The sequence below is a fragment of the Triturus cristatus genome, chromosome 6 (genome assembly GCF_964204655.1).
Source record: "Triturus cristatus chromosome 6, aTriCri1.1, whole genome shotgun sequence".
Taxonomy (NCBI): Eukaryota; Metazoa; Chordata; class Amphibia; order Caudata; family Salamandridae; genus Triturus; species Triturus cristatus.
Window position 1 is genome coordinate 612902798 of NC_140589.1, and position 24045 is coordinate 612926842.

A 24045-nucleotide genomic window follows, 5' to 3' on the forward strand; every position below is an offset into this window, starting at 1 on the left:
TTCTACTGGCGGTTGCCAGTAGATAGTTATAGTTAGGACCGTGTTTCCATAGGAAATCCGCAACATTCTCTTTGGAATAACTTTGGCGCCGGTTGACGAATCTTCGCGAAATTTTCAAAATAGGTGGGGCGCTCCGCTCCTACCCTGAAAGTCGCGGGGGCTGAGAAAAAAGGGGGGTCCCAAAACGCGTTTATCCCCATGCAATTTTCCATAGGGACCTTTAGTCCAAGGTACAGCCCGAACGGCTGAACAGAATTACTTGAAATTTAACAGAGAGGTAGTCCTCAGGTCAGGGATGTGCCTTTTGCAGGTCTGGTGTCAATCTGTTCAGTAGTTCCTGAGAAAATCAAAAGTAAAATCATATATATATGTGGGCGGAGCCTAACCACACATCTCATCCTGAGATCTGATTGGCTGTCAGCACTTCATCCAAGAAGTGTTGGCAGCCATCTTGGGACCAATATGCATGATAGCACCTCATTAAAAAGCATTGCAGTTAATAGAAGGTTTTAAGACTTTAGTTACATTATAAATCATTTGTTGATGGTACCATACTCATTTTAGGAATTGTGGTATGTTCTAAGGTGATTTCACCATGTGAAAAAGCCTTCTGCTGGGATATCATGATTGAGAGAAAAATATTTTCTCATGCTTTTCCCACAGAGGTTTGGAAGGTGATCTATAAGCTAAACTGAGAGCCTATTTTCTGTAAATTCACATTATCTTTCTCAGTCATGTGAGAATGAAGTCTGACATTCTCAGTAAAACATGTACATCCAACAAGGGCAGAGACTGTCAGTTGATTCCTTTGTGTTCTACTGCAGCTTCCCAGAGTGTTCCAAAGAACAACTAGAGCGCTAACAGTCCTACTTATGATAAACGAATGGCACACCTGAAGCCATCTTGATTGGAATAAACTGGTAACACTTAAAACATTTAATTTAAAAAGGAACACAATGAGGGGGATAATTTTGCCATAGAAATTATGATTAATGCTGAAGAAAGAAAATGAGGGCACATTTTGAGTTACTTCTCAAATCCTCTTCTATTTCATTAAAAAATTCTGACATGCAGACTGAAACATGCACTTTTAATACCAGGAGCACACTTCCATGGTGAACAGTAGTTTTACTACAGTGATCTAATGAGCAACTAGAGTGCTAACATTCAGAATTTATGGCAAATGTGTGACATATCTGAATACCTTCATGATGGAATCAAAGTAAAAAACTGAAAGCATTTCCTACTGAGGAGAGTGCAGTACATGAGGAAATTAGGAAACTTCATAACAAATAAATCTCCCAAGATGGCCACCGGAGACAAAAGAGCCCAAATGTAGCCCAAATATAGCCCAATGACAGAAGTGTGCAAAACACTTATTATTTTGTGTTTTTGCTGTTATATAGTGCAGACTTGTCAGGTATTGGAGTGCTTTACATGAGCATTGGTTACATCACACAAGAACAAATTCATTTTGGTTGTAGACATGGGGAGACTAAGTGATTTGACCAGAATCACAGAATGTCGAGCTGAAGCAGAAACTCCAACCTGGTTCCCCAGTTGCAAAGTCTGCAGTTCTGGAAGTAACACCACATCCTCTCCGCTAAGTGCAACATTTAATCAAGTGGTCAACTAGATAAAAAAACATAAAGGTAACAAATAATTTAAAAGTGCTTTCTCGCTATTTGAAAACTCAGAAAATATGTCCTTATTTTAGTCTTTTAGAGCACTAACCATAATTTTGATGCCAATAAGACCCTCTCATATATGTAATTTCTAAAGGAAATGCTTTAGGTATTACAGTTTTGATTACATCAAGATGACGTCAGGCGTTCCACACTTTTGTAATAAATATAGAATGTTAGCAATCTAGTTGTACATTAGGATACTGTTGAGAGGCAGAGGCCAGGGGCACGGACTCTGAAAATTGAAGGCAGGTAGGAGGGTGCAAAGGCAACAATTTAACCACACTGAGCAGGCAGGAAGGGCCGTGGCAGCACAACAGACTATGGAGGGCAGTTGAAAGGGGGGCAGGGGCAACAAACCAACAATACAGGACTTGCAAGAGAGGCTGTGGTAATGTAATAGACCATTGTGGGCAGAAGGAAGAGGCAATGGTAGTACAGCCATACATGCCAACAGACCCGATTCAGCCAGGAAACGTCCAATGTTTTTAAGCTCAAATGGGCTTTATTTTATCTGTCTCCTGTCTACTATCTCCTCTTTTTCAATGTAACTCAAAGGGGAAAATCAATACCCCAGTTTTTTTTCAAAATCTCCCTCTTACCAAGTTCAAAATGTTCGCAAGTATGGTACATTGGATCATGGAAGGAAATGGGGTAGGGACATGGACTTGGATAACAGAGGACAGGAGGGACATGGAGAGGTGCACCAAACTGACCCTGCAGGGCAGGCATCAGGGTTTGCAGCCGCACAATACACCACACAGGGCATGCGGGACGGGAGTGCAGCACAACAATCCATAGAAAGCAAGAGGGAGGGGACAGGACCATGCACATGGACAACAGAGAACAGAGGGGCAAGAGGCAGGACCATAATGAACAGACAGGAGAGAAAGCTGCAGCATAACAGACCATAAAGGGCAGGAGGGATGGATCAGGGCATTACAATGGAACAGACAAGCCAGGAGGGAGGGAGTAGGGGTCTGCACATGTAAACAGAGGGCTGGGGGCAAGGGGGCAAGGGGGCAAGGGGGCAGGGCAGGAGCAGCAAGATAGCCATGGAGGTCAGGCAGGATGGGCACTAGAAGCAAGACACACCATGAAGAGCAACAGTGAGACTGTGATGGCATACACACAGACCATGGAGGGAAGGTGGGAGGGGTTCAGGGGCAGCTAACTGACCACACAGGGAAGGTGGGAGGGGCCATGGCAGCACAGAAGACCATGCATGGCAAGTGGGAGGGTTAGTGGTAGCACAATGGCTATGATGGGCAAGAAGGAGGGTGCAGGGGCATGCACAAAGGACGATGGAGGATAGAAGGGAGTGTCAGGACCTGTGCACAGACAAGAAAGTTCAGGGGAAGGGGCCTCACAACAGACCGCACGGGGCAGGCAGGAGGAGCAGTTGCAGCACAACAGACCAGGGAGAGCAGAAGGGTGTGGCAGTACAATGGACCATGTAGGACAGGAGGAAGAGGATAGGGGCATGGCATGTGGACAGGCAGGGTGGAGGTGGCAGGGACAGGTTACAGTCATCTGACAATGCTAGGCAGGTGGGAGGGGAGTGGCAGCTCAACAGAACACTCAGAGTAGATAGGAGTGGCAGGTCCATGGAACATGGTGGGCAAAAAGGATGGAGCAGGGGCATGCACAAAGACATCGGAGGGCAGGGGGAAGGAGAATAGGGGCAGCAAGCTAAGCACAGAGTTTAAGCAGGAGGTCAATGATGGGGCATAGAATTGGGCAATGGAGGGCAGGAGGAGTGGACTGGTACATCATACTAAATTGAGGGCAGTGGCAGCACAGCAGACCATGCATGGCAGGAGGGAGGAGGCTAGTCCATGGATTCACACAACAGAGGATAGGGAGGAGGGGGATGGGGCAGCAAGCTAACTGTTCAGAGAAGGCGGGTGTTAGAACTTTATTGTTTTTAAAACGTGTGTCTGTGCGAACTACTTAAAATATGAACAAGTGTGCAGCATAATCTCACTTTTATTCAGGAAGAAGAGGACGTTTGTGACTGTGACTCCGGGCTCACTTGGCAGAAACACCCCCTGACCCTCCACCCCCTATCGCAAAATGTAATGCCCGTGAAAAGGGTAGGTGAACACAGTGTTATATAGAACATAGTCCTGAGAGCACGATTGAAAATGAAAACTAGATATAGTGTATGGTATAAACTATGCACCAAAAAGTGTGATATAAGATGAACCGGGCGTGAAATATAATATGCAATACATTGTGCGCAATGACAGATTCATTGGAGAGTGTGAGATAGCACAGGCACTAGCGCGTGCTATGCAATATGCGCCTTGGAGTGTAATATGCACAGGGCAGTGTTGTGTAACCTAACTAGTCTCTAAAGTTGTAATATAAAATATGTGCTGGGGAGTGTAACGTTGCATATGCACTGTAACAAAGATATGGATCCCAGATTGTAATTTGTATGGCATAGCACTGTGCGTTATAACATAGGCATCGAGGAAGGCAAGTGTGGTGGTGTGTGTATAACTGTATATGCAAATAAATGTATGTTTGATTCTTTATTAGCATGAGTGACTATGTGTGTGAGTAACTCTATGGATGAGTGGCATTGTGTAACAGGATGTATAGGTGTATGAGTACATATGATGAGAGAATACATGTATGAGTGACTGTATAGGACTGTTGGTGAATGAGTGGATGTGTATGTGGATCTTAGAATTACTGAAGAGGTTGTTGTAACTGGTATTGGTATGTCCATTGTTTTGAAAAGTTTAGTCTCTATTTTTGAATGTGTGTATCAAAGGTTATATTAGGGTGAGAGGAGGTCTGCCACTCTATCACAAGGATGATGTCATCAGTGATGTCATTTGAGATGTCATCAGTGATGTCATGAGTGATGTCACTGACCATGTCATGAGTGATGTAATATGTGACGTCATCAGCAGTGCATTGCGGGCGCGCGAGTTATAGTTAGCTGAACTAACTATAACGGGGGAATTTCAATGGTTTTGTACAAGTGAAAAGTCCAGCTAACTATAACACCCCTGAAACCTATGGTTTTTTCAGTGAATATATATATATTTATATATATATATATATATGTTGATACGAGCATCCATGAGCATCTGAGTGCTTCATACGATTTCGGCTTTGGGGACTCCATCCGCTGGGGCCCGGCCATTTATTTTATCTTTATTTTCAAGGGAGGGGGGCTCATGACCCCCACCGCCCTTTTTCCACCCCGGGGACCCCATCCCCAGAGCATGGCCATCTCATTGGGTACCACAGGGGGTGCCTGAAGCCCCTGCGGTCTCAGTCAGCTTCCGCCTCCTGCGGGAGCCGGCATAGCTTTTTACACCCAGGGAACTACTGACATGCAGCTCCCTGGGTGTAAAAAGCAAATTGTGATTCACTTTGAACAGGCGAGAGCAAAATGCACACTTGTTTGCTATGGGATGGCGGAAGCATGCTCCTGCCATCCCTTAGCAAACTGCAATCTCCTGGGAGTTGGCACCCCGGGACATTGCTGGAGTTGGCCCTGGGGGGTGACAGTCCCCCCGCATTTAAGTATAGAGTCCCAGGAAGGTGGTGGTCCTTGGGGCTGCGTCTGGCGCTCTTCTTAATTAAATATAGCCCCGGGGAGGTTGCGGTCCCTAGGGCTACCGGGGGGCCGGGGGGCTCTGTGGCCCCCGCACTCCAGTACATTAGCCCCTGGGAGATGGCAGTCCCCAGGGCTGCGTGGGGGGGTTGGAGCTCCCCAAGCATTTTAATTAACATATGGCCCCGGGAAGGTGGCGGTCCCCGAGGCTGTGGGGGGCCACCATCATTAATATTTATTGCCACCCAGGGGCTCAATTAAACGAAGTGCAGCAACCTACGTTTTTTTTTGTTTACCGGAATTCGCGGATCCAACGCAACTCCCGCTCAATTTTGTTTTTAAAAAAATGCTATTTTTCAGCCCTGAACAGGCCTAGGGGGTCAGGGTGTTTCTAGACTGCCCCCTTATCTCTCTTTTTTAAGTTTTTCTTGTGACTGTGGCAGCCCCCGGGGCTGCATGTGGGGGCCGGAGCCTTCCCATGCATCTTATTTAAATATAGCCCGTAGAGTTTGCGGTCCCTGTGGCTGTGGCAGGGGGCGCGTGGCCCCTTGCATTCCAGTACATTAGCCCAGGGGAGGTGGCTACGTGGAGGGCTGGAGCTCCCACACACTTTAATTAATATATAGCCCAGGGGAGGTGGCAGTCCCTGGGACTTCGGAGGGGGGAATAGCCCTCCCTGCATTTCAGTGATTCAGCCACCAGCATTATTACTTATAGCCCCCGGGACCTGGCCCACCGAGGGCCTTAATTAAACGAAGCGCAGCAAACCATGTTTTAAAAAAAAAAACATTTTTGCAAGGATTTGCGGATACAACGTGACTCCAGCAGAATATTTTTAAATAGCTTTTTTTGGTTCCCCGTGGGACCCCCTGAACAGGCCTAGGGGGTCAGGGTGTTTCTACCTTGCCCTCTAATCTCTGTTTTTAAAGTTTTTCTGGTGACTCAGTTCAACCGAGTCACAAAATGGCTGCCAACACTTCCTTGTTTTTAAGTGTTGGCAGCCAATCAGATCTCAGGCACGAGATTAGGAGGGTTCGCGAATCCGCCATGGCCACAGTTGTATATCTGAGAAATGTTTACATTTCTCAGGAACTACTGAACAGATTTACAATATTTTACACAAAGAGTGCTTTCTGGACCAGGACCTACCTTTCTGCCAAATTTGATGAAATTCCGTTCAGCAGTTCGGGCTGTAGCGGCGTCAATAGTTTCCTATGGAAATTAACATGAAGAAAAAGTGTTTTGGGACGAAGATTCTTCAAACGGCGCCAAAGTTATTTGCAATCCAAAAAATGCTTTTCTTATGGAAGCTAGGCCCTAACTATAACTACCTACTGCCAACCGCCAGTAGGTAATATATATATGAAGTACTCAGACGCTCATGGATACTTGTATCAACTTTAATGGAATGTAAAGCCTCACAGACGATTTTGCCCGTAGCCTTGGTCACAGTTACAAAGTGAAGCTGACACTGCCATTTACCTATACTTATTAATCAACACAGAAAACAGACTTGTGTTAGTGATTGGTGCATACATAGCCTGTGAGCTGCTGCCATATTTAAACATGAAAATAAACAGGAAATTGCAATGCAGATGAGCAAAATAAGCGACGCTAAATGAAAAAAATGTAAGCTACAACACAGTGAATATAACAAATTAATACATTAATGCAATGTACATAATTTGTTCACGTGGCATTTGATCCCTAATACAGTGAAAAGTAAAGCTGAGTAGCCACCATCTTAAAAAAGATAATCAACAGAGAGGTAAGTTAAAGATGACTTACATCGCTACATCCCAGTGTACCATCACAAATCAAAATTTCGACATGACCAGTTTGTGTGGATCAGTGGGAGCGAGCACTCTGATTTGTTGCCAGCAACATCACAAAAATGTTGTTGGCAGTCATTAGATGACTTGGGGGCTTAGTACACTGTTCTAAACTTTAAAAACAGCAGAGCTATAAGGGGGCTGGGTAGGGATACTCTGTCCCCCAGTCCCAATGGGCTTACCCAGAAAGGCCCTCCAGGGCCAAAATTGAAAAACAATTATACTTTTTACTGTGATCCCGCAGGACTCCTGGGGATCAAAACAATATTCTTAATCTTTCATTAGTTAAGGAGCGAGGCATGCAGCCTCCCACCTCGAGCTATTTTAGGTCCCAGGGAGCTCACCCTGGGGGCTGCATTCCATAAAGACAGGGAGGAGTGAGGTCCCCCTCTGCTAACTATTATAGGCCTCAGGGAGCCCACCTACAGTGCCAAAATGTCCACAAAAGGGGAGGGGGCCACGTGGCTCTCCTTCCCGAGCCCTCAAAGGCCCCGTTGACTCCATCCCCTAAGGCAGGCTCACTTGCTGTATTCCGGGGATCCCACCCCAGACACAGTAGCTTTCCTACCCGCTCCGGCGTGGGCAGTGAAACTTGTAATTGCTCTCATCTGACGGGAGCATTTTTTAAACTTCCACCAAACGGAAGCAAATGCAAAGCCTGCTCCCAGTGGGCAGGAGGTTTAAAACAGATCAACAGAATGCTCCCACCCAGAGGCAACATAAGTAGCTGCTCCCTCTGTGTGGGAGCAATGCCAGAGAGCTGGCTGGGGCCAAGGGGTGCCCCCAATGTGTGTATGGTGGGTGCCATGGGCGGGCACTGGGGCACTGACCTATTTAAAATTGAGGCCCAAGGGGATTGGGTCACTGGGGCAAGAAAGGCCTGGTGAAGGAGGGGGCATGCGGCCCCCTTCCCCTTTAAAATAAGTAAGTCCCTATAGGTTGGGGTTCCCAGGGACTGATGAGGCTTGGGGTCCTATGGGCCTCATGAGGCACAGGGAGGGGGGCTTGCAGTCCCCCTCCCCTCTGAAACAAAAAACAGCTGCAGGGGATGGGATTCTAGGGACCTATGAAGGCTCGGGAGGGGGGCCAAATGGTTGCCCTCCCCTTTTTTATTGGTTTGGCCCTGGGGGAGGAGAGCCCTGGGACCTAATAAGGCTCGGGCAGGAGCTGCCCAACCTACTCCGTAGAGCCCTGTCGGAGGGCGCAGAGAGGCCGGTCTAGAGATGCCGCACCTTGATGAAAGTTTGACTATAGGGCAGCGTCCTCATTCTGCCCCCGGGTTTCAGAGAATTAACATTGAAACTTGGGTACTCCTCTGAGAGTGTCTGCCAAGGGCAAGTATTGCCACATTTCTATCTCTACCATAAAGTTATTAACTAGGAGGGACTTTAATATAAGAGATTTGTATCCTGAGGAAGGCCATTGACTCAGTTGGCCAGTTGGTAGAGGCTGAATCTAATGTACAACAATTTTTGAAGTAAACATGAACTAATTGCATATTACTCCTATATATCAATGTTAGACAAATAGTACAAAAGAAAATATCAATAGAAAAGTATTACTTGATTGTCAAACAAAATATTGAAATCAAACATAGTTTAGATATTGACATATTTTCGTACCTATGAACAGACATACAGACATTTTACCATTACAAAACCCTTTGGTTGGCTTGTGAGTTAGGAGAACCAAAAGGGTACAAACAATTATAATTCTTTGTAATGTTTGGATTTTCCGCCTCCAGGAAGGATGCTGCAACCTCTTGATATTCTTTGTAAAATACAAACACAGTTGATGGGACTTGAAGATCTGTGGAGGTCAGTGGAGTAACAGGTACACATTCTTCTGTAGAAGGCTTGAAGGATCTCTAAAACTACTATTGGAGCAAAGCATAGTTTCCTTGCCTGTTTTGTGTGTGCCTTTGCCGCTTTTCACAGTCAGTGCATACACAGGATTTTTTAGTAGAGATTTCCCCCTTAGGCCTTTTTACCTTTTGATTTTTTCTGTTTCTTTGTGTCTAACAATCTCTAAATTTCAGTGGAGAAGCATGAACTTGTGAGACTTTGTCAGAGGATCTGCTACCACATATACTACCACTGGTCTCTGACACAGACTGATCCGAATTCATAGGTCTCTATTTTCCTGCTACTTTAAAATGGACAGTGCATCTAGAATAGGATCCACATTGTTTGCTGACTTTTCAAGAAGACGGAGTATCAAAGAAAGCATTGACTCCATACAAAACAGAGAGTCAGAATACTTCGCATAGTCACCAGGCGGATTGTCATGAATATGTAAGTCAATATCTGGAATGCCTGTTACTCAGAGCCATGAATCGAATTTAAGTGTGGTATACTAATAATCAGTCTCATAGACTTTTTTTGTTTATTAAAGGAGAAGCAAGGGGCTGATGTGAATTCATCGCTGATGCGACTTTATTGTTAAAGGCAATGTCAATACCAAAGAGCGTAAAATCAGTGGCTAATAGAATGATAACCCCACACTTAAGTGTGCTTGTTTTAATGAGAGATGGTTCCTTAATCAATGACAAGTCATTTGGGTTTTTAAGATTTTTACAAACCAGATTTTGCATATGGATCAAAGATGGCTGTTAAATGGTAGATATAAATTTAAAAGTGGTTCCTCCACTTTAGAAAAATAAGCTGGAATAGGTGCAAATTATTTCAAAACATTCAAGTGAAGGGACTTAAGAAGAGGATTGGATTTGGTCTTTCTGCAAGATCTAATGGAAATTATTCTTCCAGAACTAAGCTTTCTTGCTGTCACTATCATCGACACTCCCCACTGTATATTAACAAAAGGCTTTCTGCATTCAGAGGACTAGGGTAAACACTTAGATCACATGATTAAGGTATGAGCCTACCCTTCTCAAGTAGAATGAGGTAAAATAAAAAAAATACTACAAATTAAAAAAAATAAACAAAAGATAAAAGTGGAGGGTGCCAAATCCCTGTGTTCCACAGGTGCACTTAGGGCAAACAGATTAATAGAAAACACTTGTCCTCCCAATAATATCAAGGCAAGAACAATCCAATTAATGTAGCAGATAGCAAGTTGGATAAACTGCCAGGCTCCTCCGCGGGCACAAGCTGTACCGGCCTAATGCCAGCTGCATCCACACACCATGGGAGTGGGTGCCACATGGTAACTTGTGCACTTACCATCCGCTCTGTCAAAGCCCACACTACTGCACAGTCAAGAGAAGGCGTGGGAGTGCCCAAGTGCAAGTTCACTTACCACTAGCGATAACTTTTCCTGGCCTCTGTCAGTTCACTGTCAAGGAGAGGTGTAGAAAGCCCAATGGCTCAGAAGCCTCCCCTGCTGCAAAACCAAGCGTTAGCCTGGATGAAAATTCCTGGTGGTGCTGTAGATGTGGCAAAGGCCTATTTGACGCAGGACAGCCCACCAGTATAAGACGACACCATTCGCAAACGCGGCTATGGCGGCTACGGTCTGCTTCCCCCGCAGCTCGGTCGGCTGGCTTCTTACAATATTTAAGCTTTAATTTAATATAACTTTTAACACTAAAACTGTTATATGCATATATTCACTGGAAAAAACCAAAGGTTAATGGGGCGTTATAGTTCATTTAAAATGTCAGTCAAACATACCGTTTTAAACTAACAAAACCACTAAAATTCACCATTTACACTTATCTGAAGTAACAATAACTTGTGCCCTAAAGTAACTATAACTCGCACCCCCACCATGCACAGTGTTGTCATCATGATCATATTTCAGATGTTGCAGTGATCCTATCAATTATGTCTTCGAACATGTCATGAGTGATGTATTATGGGAGGTAATTAGTAGTGCATGGCTGTGATCGTTTAATGCGGTTTGAAGGCCACAATAACATTTTCCCATCCTTCCTCCGATAGGCACCCCCATTAAAGTCCCTGAAGCAAATAATACCCACAAAGTCTTCTAAACATTTGCTAACGATCCTTTATAATGCAGTAAGGGTGTAGGCGCGGCATCACACACTAGATTTCAGGCTTATATAGGAAGAGCAGTTACAGGATCCCCTGTCACATAAGAAATAGGAGTTTTGGTGCTCACAGACAGCTGCCCTGTCACCCAGCTGTAGGCTTTACCTTAGACATTTCACCTACTTGCACAAACTATACCATACACTGCTCACTTTATGGAAGCAGGGATTGAGGCCTACCTCAGATTTTGCGAGATGCGGCGCTCCAGACTCCGGCTTTCTCTACCTTTTCTGGGGCTGTCCATACATTTACCAATTCTGGATGGACTTTATCCACACTGTTTCCAACATGACATGGGAGTCCATATCACTAGAGCCCAAGCTGGCTCTGTTGGGCTTAGGCCACACAGTATCCTAAGCTGTTTGCAATTTAGTGATGCTATCGCTGCTACTTGCTAAGCGCCAAGTGGGTAGACCCTGGGTAGGGGTAAATCCTCCACACAGGCCATCTGGATGGCTGACCTCACATGCTGCAATGAACAGCTTAAGACATATACCTCATTACAACTCCAAGGACATAGGCTCCTTTCCATTCCTACCTGCTAAACTGTACTGCGGATAAACAGTTCTCTAACTCTGAACCACATTCCCATTACTGGAATCCCCAAAATGTTGAAAACTGATGCCAGCCGTTACATCTTATTCTTTTGGAAATATTTTATTACTGGGTGTGGCACTGGGAGGGAAGGATCTTGCTGGAATATACTGAACATACTTTACTAGTCACTGTGTCGGTGATGTGTAATATCAGCTCTCTTAAAAATGTTGACAATTCATCTTATCTGAAATGTATCTTTTGTTACAGATTTATGTAGACTCTCAAAATAATATCAGAAAAAAAATGTCTTCCTGGTCCTGTATCCTTGGCAAACAAAACTTATAGATCTGCTGGCATGTCATTTCCCACTCTCAGCAACTTAGGCAGCCACCTTCTATCTTTTCTATGGGCCTTCCAGGCCGAACAAAGACTTAATTGATGCATTCTCGGATCTCCTTACCATCTGTTCCATCCTCATCATCAGCAACACACTCAATGCGGTACAGCATGTTGCAATACCAACACTCTCCAAAGGCCACATCCTCGACCTTGTCTTCTCAACATCACCTTCTGAGACGTCTTCCTGGACAACCTGTTATGTTATAATATTTTTAAAACGCAAACTGTTACCCGAAGGTGTCCTGGCGCTATCTACAAAACCTCCCAAAGGAACTCACAAAAGAGGCCACAGATTAAACGCCAAATAGCCAGGTATTTAAGGCTTTCCTGAAAGCCAGTAGATCCGTGCTATTTCTAAGCTGAAATGGGAGGGCGTTCCAAGCTTTGGCTGCCCCCACCCGAAAACTCCTGCCTCCCCAGCCAGCTTTTCTAAAGATAGGGACTGTTACCAATTTTGCTCCTAGAGAGTGAAGTGGTCTATTGGGGACATACCACTGAAACTGCTGCTTCAGATACTCTGGACCGGCCCCGTGAAGAGCTTTAAAAACAGTACAGAGTGATTTAAACTGCACCCGTTTCTTAATGGGTGACCAGTGAAGTCTTCTGATATCACCGGAGACAGAGGCAAATTTAGCCATCCCTGTGAGCTGTCTAGCGGCCGAATTCGGTAGAAGTTGGAGTCTGTCCAGCAGTCACTCCTGAATGTTAAGGTAGAGGCTGTTACAGTAATCCAGCCTCGTCATAGTTAATGCGGTCACTACTGTACATTGATTTTCCTTTGGTAGATACTGTAACATTTTCTTGCATGTTCTCAAAGCATATGTGGCAGCCGAGACAACTGAATTAACTTGTTCTTCGAAATGAAGTTTATCCTCAATCAGGACTCCTAAGTTTTTTACTTTCCTGGTGGGAATCGGAAGTACGCCCAGCAAGGCTGGCCATCAACTTGGGGTCCAGAACTTGGGTGCATTGCCAAACAGAATAACTTCAGCCTTCCCAGAGTTAAGTTTTAAACAGTTTTGGGACATCCATTTACCCACTGCTTCCATGCAGTCATGAAATCGTATTTCTGTCCCCATCTCTTGCCCTGGTAGCAGGGACACCACAATCTGAGTGTCATCTGCATACGATGTCAGAGCAAATCCAAAGGATTTGATCAAGGGGGGAAGAGAAGAAACATAAACATTAAAAAGCGTAGGACTAAGAGAGGAACCCTGCGGAACTCCGCAGGGTAATGAGAAAGGTTTAGAACAGAATGTGCCGAGTGACACTGTTTGCATTCTGTCCGAAAGGAAGGACTCCAGAAGTTCCCACGCTTTGCCTTGGACTCCACATCCCCACAACCGGTCCATCAGCAAATCATGATGGACCGTGTCGAAGGCCGCAGACAAGTTTATGTGTACATGACAGCTCTTCACATCTTGATTATTTTATAGCAATACATTTCTTCAGAATTGATTCAGGATAGAGAGGGGGCTGAAAGTGACGAGACAGTAGTGTAAGGATACACAAATATTTGCTTGAAGACATTTTGAGTGCCTAATCATTTCAATCAGGAGATGCTCATTACAAAGGTGGGCAGGTGTTGGATCAAATGAAGGGTAGAATTCATCTGCTCATACAGAAAGAGAATGTTAAGGGGAGATTTCAATTTGTGTGGGTACTCATAACAACTGAGGGGCTCATTACGATGTTGTGTGAAAAGCCTCCGAGCTGTATTTGTATTCCCTCAGACAGTGACAGAACCTATCTCGGGCGGAAACAATTCCGACCGACCGATTACGATGCTCGCGGTCGGAAAGGAAACCATTCGGTTAATCCGACTCTGTTCTGACCGGCATTCAGAGAAACCAAGTCGGTCGGAGCCGAATCGTACAGGTCTATGGACAGCGTTTCCAACCGACGTATTACGATGTCGGATTCGGACAGCCTTTCTGACTCGATTTGTCGAACACGGAAAAGCTGTCAGAAACTTTCTTTGGGGGCCCCTAGCAGGCCCCCCTTCATCCTGAGGCTTCCGGCTTGAGGCCGTGGGGTACCCATGGGACCCCCTGTATAACCATGCACAGTGTGGCAGGCACTATGGGATGCCTGCGACAGGGTGCAAGGTTTTTGGCAACTACCCCTTCTCACTATGAGAGCCTGTGTTGTCGGTCAGAACACAGGCTCCCATAGAAATCAATGGGAGTCCTTCCGAACGGTGTTCGGAATCATCGTAATCGGTCATGCGGAACCGCCGAGCACAAGTCAGTCAGAAACCAATTCCTACAAGGAGTCGGGAGGAAAGTTTCCGCACAACATCATAATCGATCCCTAATTATGAAAGCAAAAAATTACTAAAGATAACATTTGAAAAATACATGAGAAAGAATTTGCTCTAATTCGCTGTTCTCTTTTTTATGTGTATGTCTAACTCTGAAGTAGCAGTATTAATATAGCTTTGATCACTTTGCTTCCCAAGCCAATCAGATAGAGATGAAGCAGTGCTACAATAAATGAAGGTCTCAATAGTGGAATTAATTTTAGCATGAGAGCGACTAGACTCCGGGATGATATGAGTTTAGCAATTAACATTTGCAAACCATTTGAGAAAGCATTTGCTCTAATTCGCTGTTCTCTTTTTTTATGTGTATGTCTAACACTGAAGTTTCAGAATTAACATAGTTTTGATCACTTTGCTTCCCAAGCCAATCAATGATATAACGAAGTGTGGGAACTAAACCCCCTCTCCCTCTCTTAAATTGTGACATAAAAATCCTGTTTAAGATCTTCCTGAACCAACTATCAATATTATTAGTATTTTACTTAATTCTTCCAAAACAGGTTTTGTTAAAGGTCAACACATATGCAATAATTTTAGGGAATTAATTGACAATCACTTTGACTACAAATAGTAAGGTTCCTACAAAGGTGATATTATCAGATTCATAGAAGACTTAAATTTATGTTTCATCCTAATTATCATAATGTTTATCATGCATTAAATTCAGGGGGTAAGTACATAAGGTTATAATAATGTTATTATTAGTATAGATTAAGTCTGATGTAAGGAACTATGATGACTGTTATTCAATTTTGCTCTAGAACCCCTTGCACAATATTTAAAATGTGTATACATTACAGGGATTAAAGGTTGAGGGACTTGAGTTCAAAATATTGTATATACTGATGACATATTGTTTGTTTTGGCTAATTCAGAAATTTCAGATTGTCTCTTGTTTGATTACTTTTCTGAATGCTTGTGTTGTTTGGTACACAGATTCACTGAGAAAAATTCAAAGTCCTACCTGTCTTTGAAACATGTTTTTAAAAACATTTCAGTGACTGGCATTTTAGGTGGTTGTTACTGGATACCTAGCGATTACAAATGTTAGACAAATTGATAACATGCTGTGTCTAAACTCAGCCCTAAAGATGCACAAGATTTTGAATATTAAACTTTGTATTAAGGGGACATGATGAACGCAACCAAAATATATGCTTTTCCTATTATTTTATATGAGCTACAGAAGATTCCCTAATCATTAGCAAAATAATCCATAAAAATGTAATATGATAGTGAACGGTTCTCTTTAGTGGTTCAAAGAGATGTATTTTATTTACCACCTAATAAAGGAATTGACTAAAGAAGGTTTAGGGTTCTCAGTGTTTAACTGTTACTGTCAGTCATTTTGTAATATTTTAGTTCACACCTTTTGATTTTAGGGCCCTCCAGACCCTATTGCTGAATTTTGTAACAAAGAAAATGCTACAGTGGATTAGTTGCTTTTAATCTTTCACATACATACTAATTGATCTATGATGAATTCTGATGCAATAAAGTAAACTGACATGGGATGATTGTAAGAGAAAGGAGTAAACCATTTTATTTATTGAATGAAGTCTCTTTAAGACCAAATGTTTCCTTCAAATTTATGAATAAGAAACTAATCTGGAGAAGCTGTACTTCTGCTGCTATCTTTGAGATAATACGTGTACTGTAACAATGGAGTATGTTTTAGTGGATTTACTATCATCAAATATGTTACAGTTAAGGCAACATTGCCCTGATTGGGCAGATCAGGGCAATGTTGCATTAACTGTAACCTGCCCAGTCTATCCTGCATTATAAAAGAAAATTATCTTTCATCTTGGACATGTGGAAAAGAGAAGGAGTAAATGTCCAACAGACATTTCTATGTATATTCTTACATTAGGCCATTACAAACCTATATTTATACCAGATCCTTTTTGTTGGAACATGCTGGACACCGGAGAAAGTGTCTTAGCTTGGTTTAATCTCTTCATCCCTTTATTGGTTTTATAAATCGAATGAAGATTCTTTAGGCAATATCATTGGGTATGTGAGAGAGTAATGTTATTTTGGGCTTAAGGGTGGATCTAGTATCAGGTAAATCACTTTTTAGGTATGTTTCATGCACTGTTGTATACCAGACGTTATGGGCAAACAGAACTTTGATCTTGCCCAAGAAAATAATCTGGATGAAATGGAAAGGAATTGTTTAACCTTCCGTTGCTGAATATGCAAAAAACCTTTCTGTACTCTTCAAAAATGAGAAGGTTGTGTTGAAATAAAAACATTTTTTGAGTTTGAATGGAGAAATTAGGGATTTTTTCGGAATGTTTTTGTCGATTTTCTTTAGAAACACAATGCAAGTAGAATTAAAAATCCTCGTCCCAACTAGTTCCTCCCCACCCCAGTCAAAGTACTCTCTTTTCCAAAATTCTGTACCCCACCCACTCATCACTTTTTGAAGATAGGCTTTAGATTTTAGTGAACTATATAAATAGTTTATGCCTTAGTTGTATTTATTTGTTTTTCTTGTCAAATTATTTAATAGTGCACAAGTTTAGTGAATGTTTTTCGTAGACAGTGTGGCTTCACCCTGCCTCCGTACTGCCCAAGCCCTGGTCAGGCCACCTGCCAGATTAGGACTTTCCTCCCGTCTGATGAGCTTTGTTTTTGACGTTCCCATGGTGGTGCCCTGAAAATGGGCACCGCTATTGGAATGCCAAAAATAGATCCTGCATGGCACATGCAGGAATTGGTATGCATGGAAACTGGAGCACATGTTTTGTCCTCGGTGTACATCTCAGGGAACAGAGGCACAAGGGGGGCCCTGTAGGACCCCCTTTGTTTCCTCTCTGCCACTGTTTCCATGAGGAGGAACCTCTATGAAAATAGTGGCAGAGAGGAAACTTGTAATATGCATGGCGGGATGCGACACTCCCGCTAAGCATATTACTGCCTCTACACTGCCACACCACCGCCAGAGAATAGTGGTTCCCTGGAGGCTGCGGCAGGGCAATGGCTGACCGACTGCCCTATTTGTAATAGGGCGGTCAGAAGACCGAAACCACCGCGTCATCGCGGGTCTGGCTGTCTGTGGACGACCAGAATCGTAATCACGGCTGTCTTATTGACTATGTTATTCTATGTACATATTATTATATATGGCCATTATGTATTACTTTCTGTATCATTTTAAATAAATAATTATTAAATTATAAACAATGTAATGAACCTGTTGCATGCCTAAGGGCTTCTTATATGAAACATTATTCCATGTATGTTACATGAATTACTTTGGAGTGAAACAAAACATATGACTGAAACTGTAATTTATTTTCTAGGCTGAATTAGAGAAAGAAAATGCAGTGGAAGAAGCGCTGGAGTTGGCAAAGGAAGAGCAAAATGCAGCTCTTGAAGAAATGAAAAAGGAACAAAAAAAAGCAATACGGGTTTGTAGCTATTGATACCCATTACACAAAAATGCAATACAATGTCATGTAAGTGTGTTTCACGATCAAATATACATTTTCAAAGAAAGAAGCCAATTCACAAAGCATAGTAGTAAAGTGGTATGCTTCAATATACTCCTAGGGATTTTGGTGACTCGGCTCCCAAACGTCCAGGGTCCTATTAGTAAAAGTATGCACAGATGGCACAGTCCTTTTTTTTCTCACAAACTGTATATGAATATGACCCACATATTCCCATTTTAATGTCATTTTAGATATTTTAGGGCTAAATCACGAAGGCAACTAAGAGTACTAAAAGAGCACCACAGGAATCCTCTTTTACCTACTCTTTCATCGCTTTGTGAAACGACCCATAAGGTTGTATCTTTAGTTATAAGGCTGTTTTAATGCACAGTTTAAAAACAAAAATCTTTATTCATTTTATATATAATTACTATTGGCAGATTCAGTAGCAGAATTTAAATATGCCTTAGGGCTGCATTTTAACAGTCTAAATATGTTGTCTGGTGCCACCACAATCACTGTGAAAGACTTGCATACATAGCCATCATATCTTTTTGTAGATTGACAAAAAGCTAAGACTGTTGGGAGGAGGGATCAGCAAAGACTAGCCACACATTTGTAGCTCTCAGGGTAGGATTTCCTAGTTTTCCCCTCAGGGATAATTTTTGACAAGGAATGCAAGGATGAGGACTACACTTTTTCTCATGGCAGACTTTCTTCAGACTTTGGTTCACGGCTGAGTAAGTATCGGTCCCTAACTGTGTTATCATTTTTTTGTCCTCATAACACTTCAGGTAGTGGTTTACCATCCTATTTGCATTTTGCACCAGAAAGACCAGTCAAGCACACATCAGCCTGAGACAGATGTTCTTCAAAGCTTCCACCTTGAACTAAATTGTCTAAGTTTGTTGGCCAGCGGGTCTAATTATCACACTGTGTCATCCTCCGTTTCTGCCCTTACAGTATGCTTCCTTTCCCACCATCAATCCACCCATAACCACATTTCTATTATTCTACCTGACAGACATTTGCTACCCAAACTGTCAACATACAGTACGGACGGTATCCACTTTATGTACTTGGGGGGGAACCAGGGAGACTCATTTTTTACATATCTCTGTTCTAGCAAGCAAAACCAAATAAATCGTAAGGAATGTTGTATCTTGGACAGGTTATAATTTTACTCACTGTCATCCGTGGGAACCATCTCATCGGAGATACTCAGCCCAGAATCTCCTAAACAGTCTCATCCAATTTCTGCCGAAAGAGCTGTATATTGAGACACTGCACAAACGTGGACTTCATCTGCCTTCTCAAACCCACATTTATGACATTACTTCGCCAAATGATTCCCAGTTTTGTCAGCTTTTTTGGGGTCCAGTACACTCTATGCAATGTAAACAAATGATTCTTCCTTAAAGGTACAGATCTCAAGGTTTCATGCAAAATGAGCATAGATACTTACAACATATTCACAAACTCCAGCGATGGGAAGTCCCTCCTCCAGAGCTCCTCAGGCAAAGTGAAATCTCTATCTGTAGCCTCCATTAGTGACCATTATCATAATGCAATCTCTTTTTTGGGGGGTCGGGGGCTGTCTTGCAGCTGACACTCCCAAGATGTGTAACTTCTGTCTCCTTTTGTTCAACTAAATAGCTGTTAATACTGGACAACCTATTTCCAGTTAGTGATGAAATAACTCTGCAAGATAATGTATTCCTATCCTGAAGATGCTGCCTTCAACTATCTATTCCTGCATCCATCAGGGAGATCTCTAGTCAATCCCACAAACATTCTGGAGCACTCGACTAGTTCCAGATGGGGACAAATTCACTGTAGTATGGTATTCTTGTAACTGAACTAATATGTGCTCAAAGTCTAACCGCTGCACCACGGGTTTTCAATGTAACTGTCTTAAATAATTTTAGGTCCTGAAATGTTTATAAAAAGTGGAATTCTTCCTGATGTAGGTTTTGTAGCATAGCCCATAGCATAAGGCCTATTTGTGGTTGGTTTGGACCCTTCAACAACATCCAAATATTTTTCCATTGAAAAGCCCAACAATACATTTCAAAATCTGGAGCTGCTAGACCTCCCATTTCCCTTCTTCTACTGAGCTTCTTCAAAACAATTCTGACCCTTTTGGGGCTCAAATAATGCTACTAATTTTGCCATGTAGCTTACCACTCCTATTTAAATGATAATGGAATGGTATTAAAAATAAATGCAAACTTGGGTAGCATTGACATCTTCACTGTGTTGAATCTGTCAAATACTGTTAGAAGAAGATTTGTCCAAGTTCTTAACAAGCTTTCCATTTCTAGCATGGACTTATTGAAATTAACCTTGGCCAAATTATCTAAATCTTGCACCCTCTGTATCCCGTGATACCTTAACTAATTTTTCACTAAAAAGCTGTTGAAAGGAGTATTCCAAACCATGATTTCTGACTCGGAGGCATGCACGAGATAGCCTGAGATTCCTCAAAATTCATTAATGATTTGTTGTATAATGAGGTAAGAGTACGCCAGGTTAGGTGTATAGGCCATAAGATTATCTACATATAATCCGATCTTCCTTTCCCAGCCATTGCACGAGAAGGGCATAATACCAGGGATCTCCCTCAACCTCTTTGCCAGCGGCTCTATGGATAGATTAAATGGCAAGGGTGAAAGCGGGAAACCTTGCCATGTACCTCTTCTTATTTTAATCTGTGTAGTCAGTCTACCATTAATAGTGATTCTCTCCACTGACTCCATGTATATTGCATGAACTGCTCCACAGAACTTCTTGCCCAAATCATTATGCCTGAGGACTGCATTTAAATATGGCAACCCACTCTGTTGAATGCTTTAGCTGCATGAAACGTTAGAATGACTAGAGGAAGTTTCCATAATGTTGCCATATCAATCGCCCCTATAAGCCAGTGCATCAGCTCATACAGCTGTAGTACCCCTTTAAAACCTTTCTGGTCTTTGTGAACCAAAGCTCAATCACTCTATTAAATCTGTTTTGCTAATATTAGTGTGAAAAAGTTATAGTTGCAATTCAGTAGAGAGATTGGCCTGTAAGACTCGCACTGCTTTGGGTCATTATTAGGTTTTAAGAGCACACTTATTGTGGACTCACCCTGTATATGTGGAAGAGTATTGCCCACAAGAATATATCCTCCACCAGTCTAGTGTACACTGGAACTATTTTATCCTCCAAGGCCGCAAACAACTCATTTTGTAAGCCGTTGGGTCCTGCTGCCTTGCCTTTTTTCCCTTTCTCTCAACACTTCCCTAAGCTTCTATTTTCCTATCTCCCGATTCATAGCAACCTTTTGTTCAGATTCCAGCTTCAGGACTGTAATCCTTGCTTAACCAATCTTCTGTCTGCTCCTCCATTGCCCCAGTCCCTGCGTATATAAAGATTGATAAAAGGTGACAAAATAATATTTCCCTAACATCAGTCAACACCTCCCCAGTAGTCTTACCCTTTACCCCGCTGATCAAATTCCTTGTATGACTCACTTTGGTTTTGCAGGCCATGAGCTTACTGCATCCTTCCCCATACTCAAAGTGAGCTAGCTAAGTTCCCACTTTCTACTCATGAACTCTTCTAAATATCCTGTCAGCTGATCCCTAGCCTCTTGCAGTCTGCTTTTTTGACTGACCTGTTTTTCTTCTCCCTTCGTGGACTCTTGCGCAACCCCTTGAAAGTGTGAAATTCTCCCCTCAATCTCCTGGAAGGTATTCATGGTTTTTATTCTAATGAGCAGCTATGTTCCTAATTTCATCCCTTATAAACACCTTGAAGGAGTCCCAAACTATATGAAGGGGAGGAGGCGGAACCCTTATTTATCTAAAAAGAATTCTGTCTCCACTCTCAGTTGGCTTACCACCGTCTTCTCACAAAACAATTTCCTCCTCACCTTGAGGGATCTGATTCCTATCTCAGGGACAGCTTTAGCATGACGGCTTAGTGGCCTGATAAATTCTCTGTGAGATGAACAACCTCCTTCACATCCCTTGTGATTTTCCCATCCACTAAAACAAAAATAATCCTAGAAAAATTGCCACAATTCCCTTTATGGAAGGTAGATTCTCTAACTCTGCCAGCCTTTCTGTCTCCAATTCCTTAATCATTAGCCTAACCTGTGCTTGCATCCTGGGGGAATTAACTGTATTCCACAAAGTGATTTATCTAATGTAGTGCCTAACAGCACATTAAAATCCCCTCCTAGTATTATTGGTATCCTGACCAACAGCAATTGGTCAGATATAGCCTGAAAGGGACTAGGATTGTCTATATTTGGATTGTAGAAGCAAGAAACTCCATACAAAGATCTATGAATCAGTACCTCAGTTGCTAACCACCTCTCGCCACTCTCAGCCATATACTCCCACACTCTGGCCATTAGACATGATTCATATAGCCACCCCGTTTGAGCAACATGCTTGGCATGTGCACACAAATTCCTTAATCCACTTTTATGTCACAGTTCACAGCTCTCTTTTTTGAGGAGATGTGTCTACTGCAGTATTGTAATCTGTGCATCTGATTTCTTTAAATATTCCAAAATCCTCCTGTGCCTATCTTTGACTCTAAGTCTATTTACATTTCAGGTCAATACTCGTAAAAGGTGTACCCTTTCGCTGCCTGCCATTCTCTTTATTTCCCCTAGCATACAGATCTCTTGTATGATATTAAACCTCCCCTAGGATGTTCTGCTCGTGCTCCTCCCACTATTACCTGGTGCAACTGAGAACAATGTTTTTGTTTTATCCTTAGGCTCCCCACCTTGTGCCCCAAGCCCCTCCCAAACCTCTATCCATCCCCTTTGGTGAACCTTACCTGATTTCCTTATCCATGCCTGCCTATAACGCCATTGAACCCCTCCTCAGGTGATTTTCTAAGCTTTATGAGACATTTATTTGTTTAATTAAACTATCCACCTCCCTCAAATTGTGTATACTTTTGTTCCACATTACTCTTAAAGTTGCTGAAAATTTAATCTGGGCAGTGGCTGTCAGTTCCCTGAGATCCTTTATGAATTTTCCCAACTCCCATTGCTGGTCCTAAGTAGCTTTCGAGATGTCAGACCTTATATTAAATGATAGACCATCTACCATCAACCCCCCCCCCCACATTAGGGCTGCTGTCAGTATCTGGGCTGCTCTTTGATGGAATATGTCTTGAAGTTCACCAAGATCTGCCTTGGGTTCTTCCTTATTGGATTCCTCTTGAAAGAGTTAGGGTTTACCCTCTGTATATCAGAGGAGAGGTCTAAAGTAGGGTCTAGGAGTGGAATGGCTTTCTTAGGTAAGCTGATCACAAACTCTCTCAAATTGTTATCTTCCACCCCTTCCGTAACATTCAAAATGCTTAAATTATTAAGCCTGGTGTTGGTCTCCAGGGTTTCCAAGTTCTCACAATTTTCTTTTTCCCTTGGTTTTAGGGTGCTGTGTACTTTGACCTTGCTCCTCAGAACTTCCACTGAGTCCTTTAAGACTTTTGTTCTTTGCATTAGTTTGTCTATTTTCCCTTCTAGCACTTCACAAGTACCTTGGATATCCCTTTGATTTTTTTGTTAACTGACAACTTTTGATCTAATCTCCTCCATCAACGTGCCTAACAACATCTCAACATTACTATGTTATTTAACAGGACCAGAAGCACCCACAAACTCCACTGCGCTGTTATTACGACTTTTGCTCAGACCCTCCTCCTTATCAACCACTGCATCCTCCTCTGCTCACATATGAAATCTACCCCCCCCCCCCCCGGGGTCTCTGCCCTTCACACCACTCCCAGCATGAAATATTCCTGTTGCCACTGAAACCCCTCTGCTGTTACTTCATTGCATGCTAGCTTCACCCCTTGCCCTTAACTCTTGGACTTCCTGCTCTTGCTGAGATTCTGCCTCCTTATCACCTTCCTTTGCAGATTGAACCCAAAAGTGGGACATCATCGATGGGGTAAGTTTGTGCTTATTAAGTTGTTTCTGCTGCTCCTTAGCCCTAGGAGCTACCTTCTTAGTATTCACTCTACTGCCACCAAGGGGGTAAACACATGGAGGCAGGACAGTAGTAGGTTCTTCACACACCAACAGCCTTGCAATAACTCTCAAAGCCTGGTCCTCCCTTGCCACCTTACTTCTTAAAGGATTTCTACTCATCACACTGCTTAGCACAGTTTCCTCCCTTACGGCTTGCACTAACCTCCTCTCTTTACTCTTCCTTGCTCTT

General features: G+C 42.9%; 1 protein-coding gene across 1 annotated transcript in view; it reads left to right on the forward strand.

Annotated features, from left to right (window-relative positions):
- Positions 1 to 24045, forward strand: part of C6H6orf163 (chromosome 6 C6orf163 homolog) — a 194352-nt gene that overhangs the window by 130371 nt on the left and 39936 nt on the right. The window contains exon 3 of the mRNA XM_085611090.1: positions 17681 to 17788. Coding sequence (XP_085467216.1) covers positions 17681 to 17788 — 108 coding nt within the window. The remainder of the gene's footprint in view (positions 1 to 17680; positions 17789 to 24045) is intronic.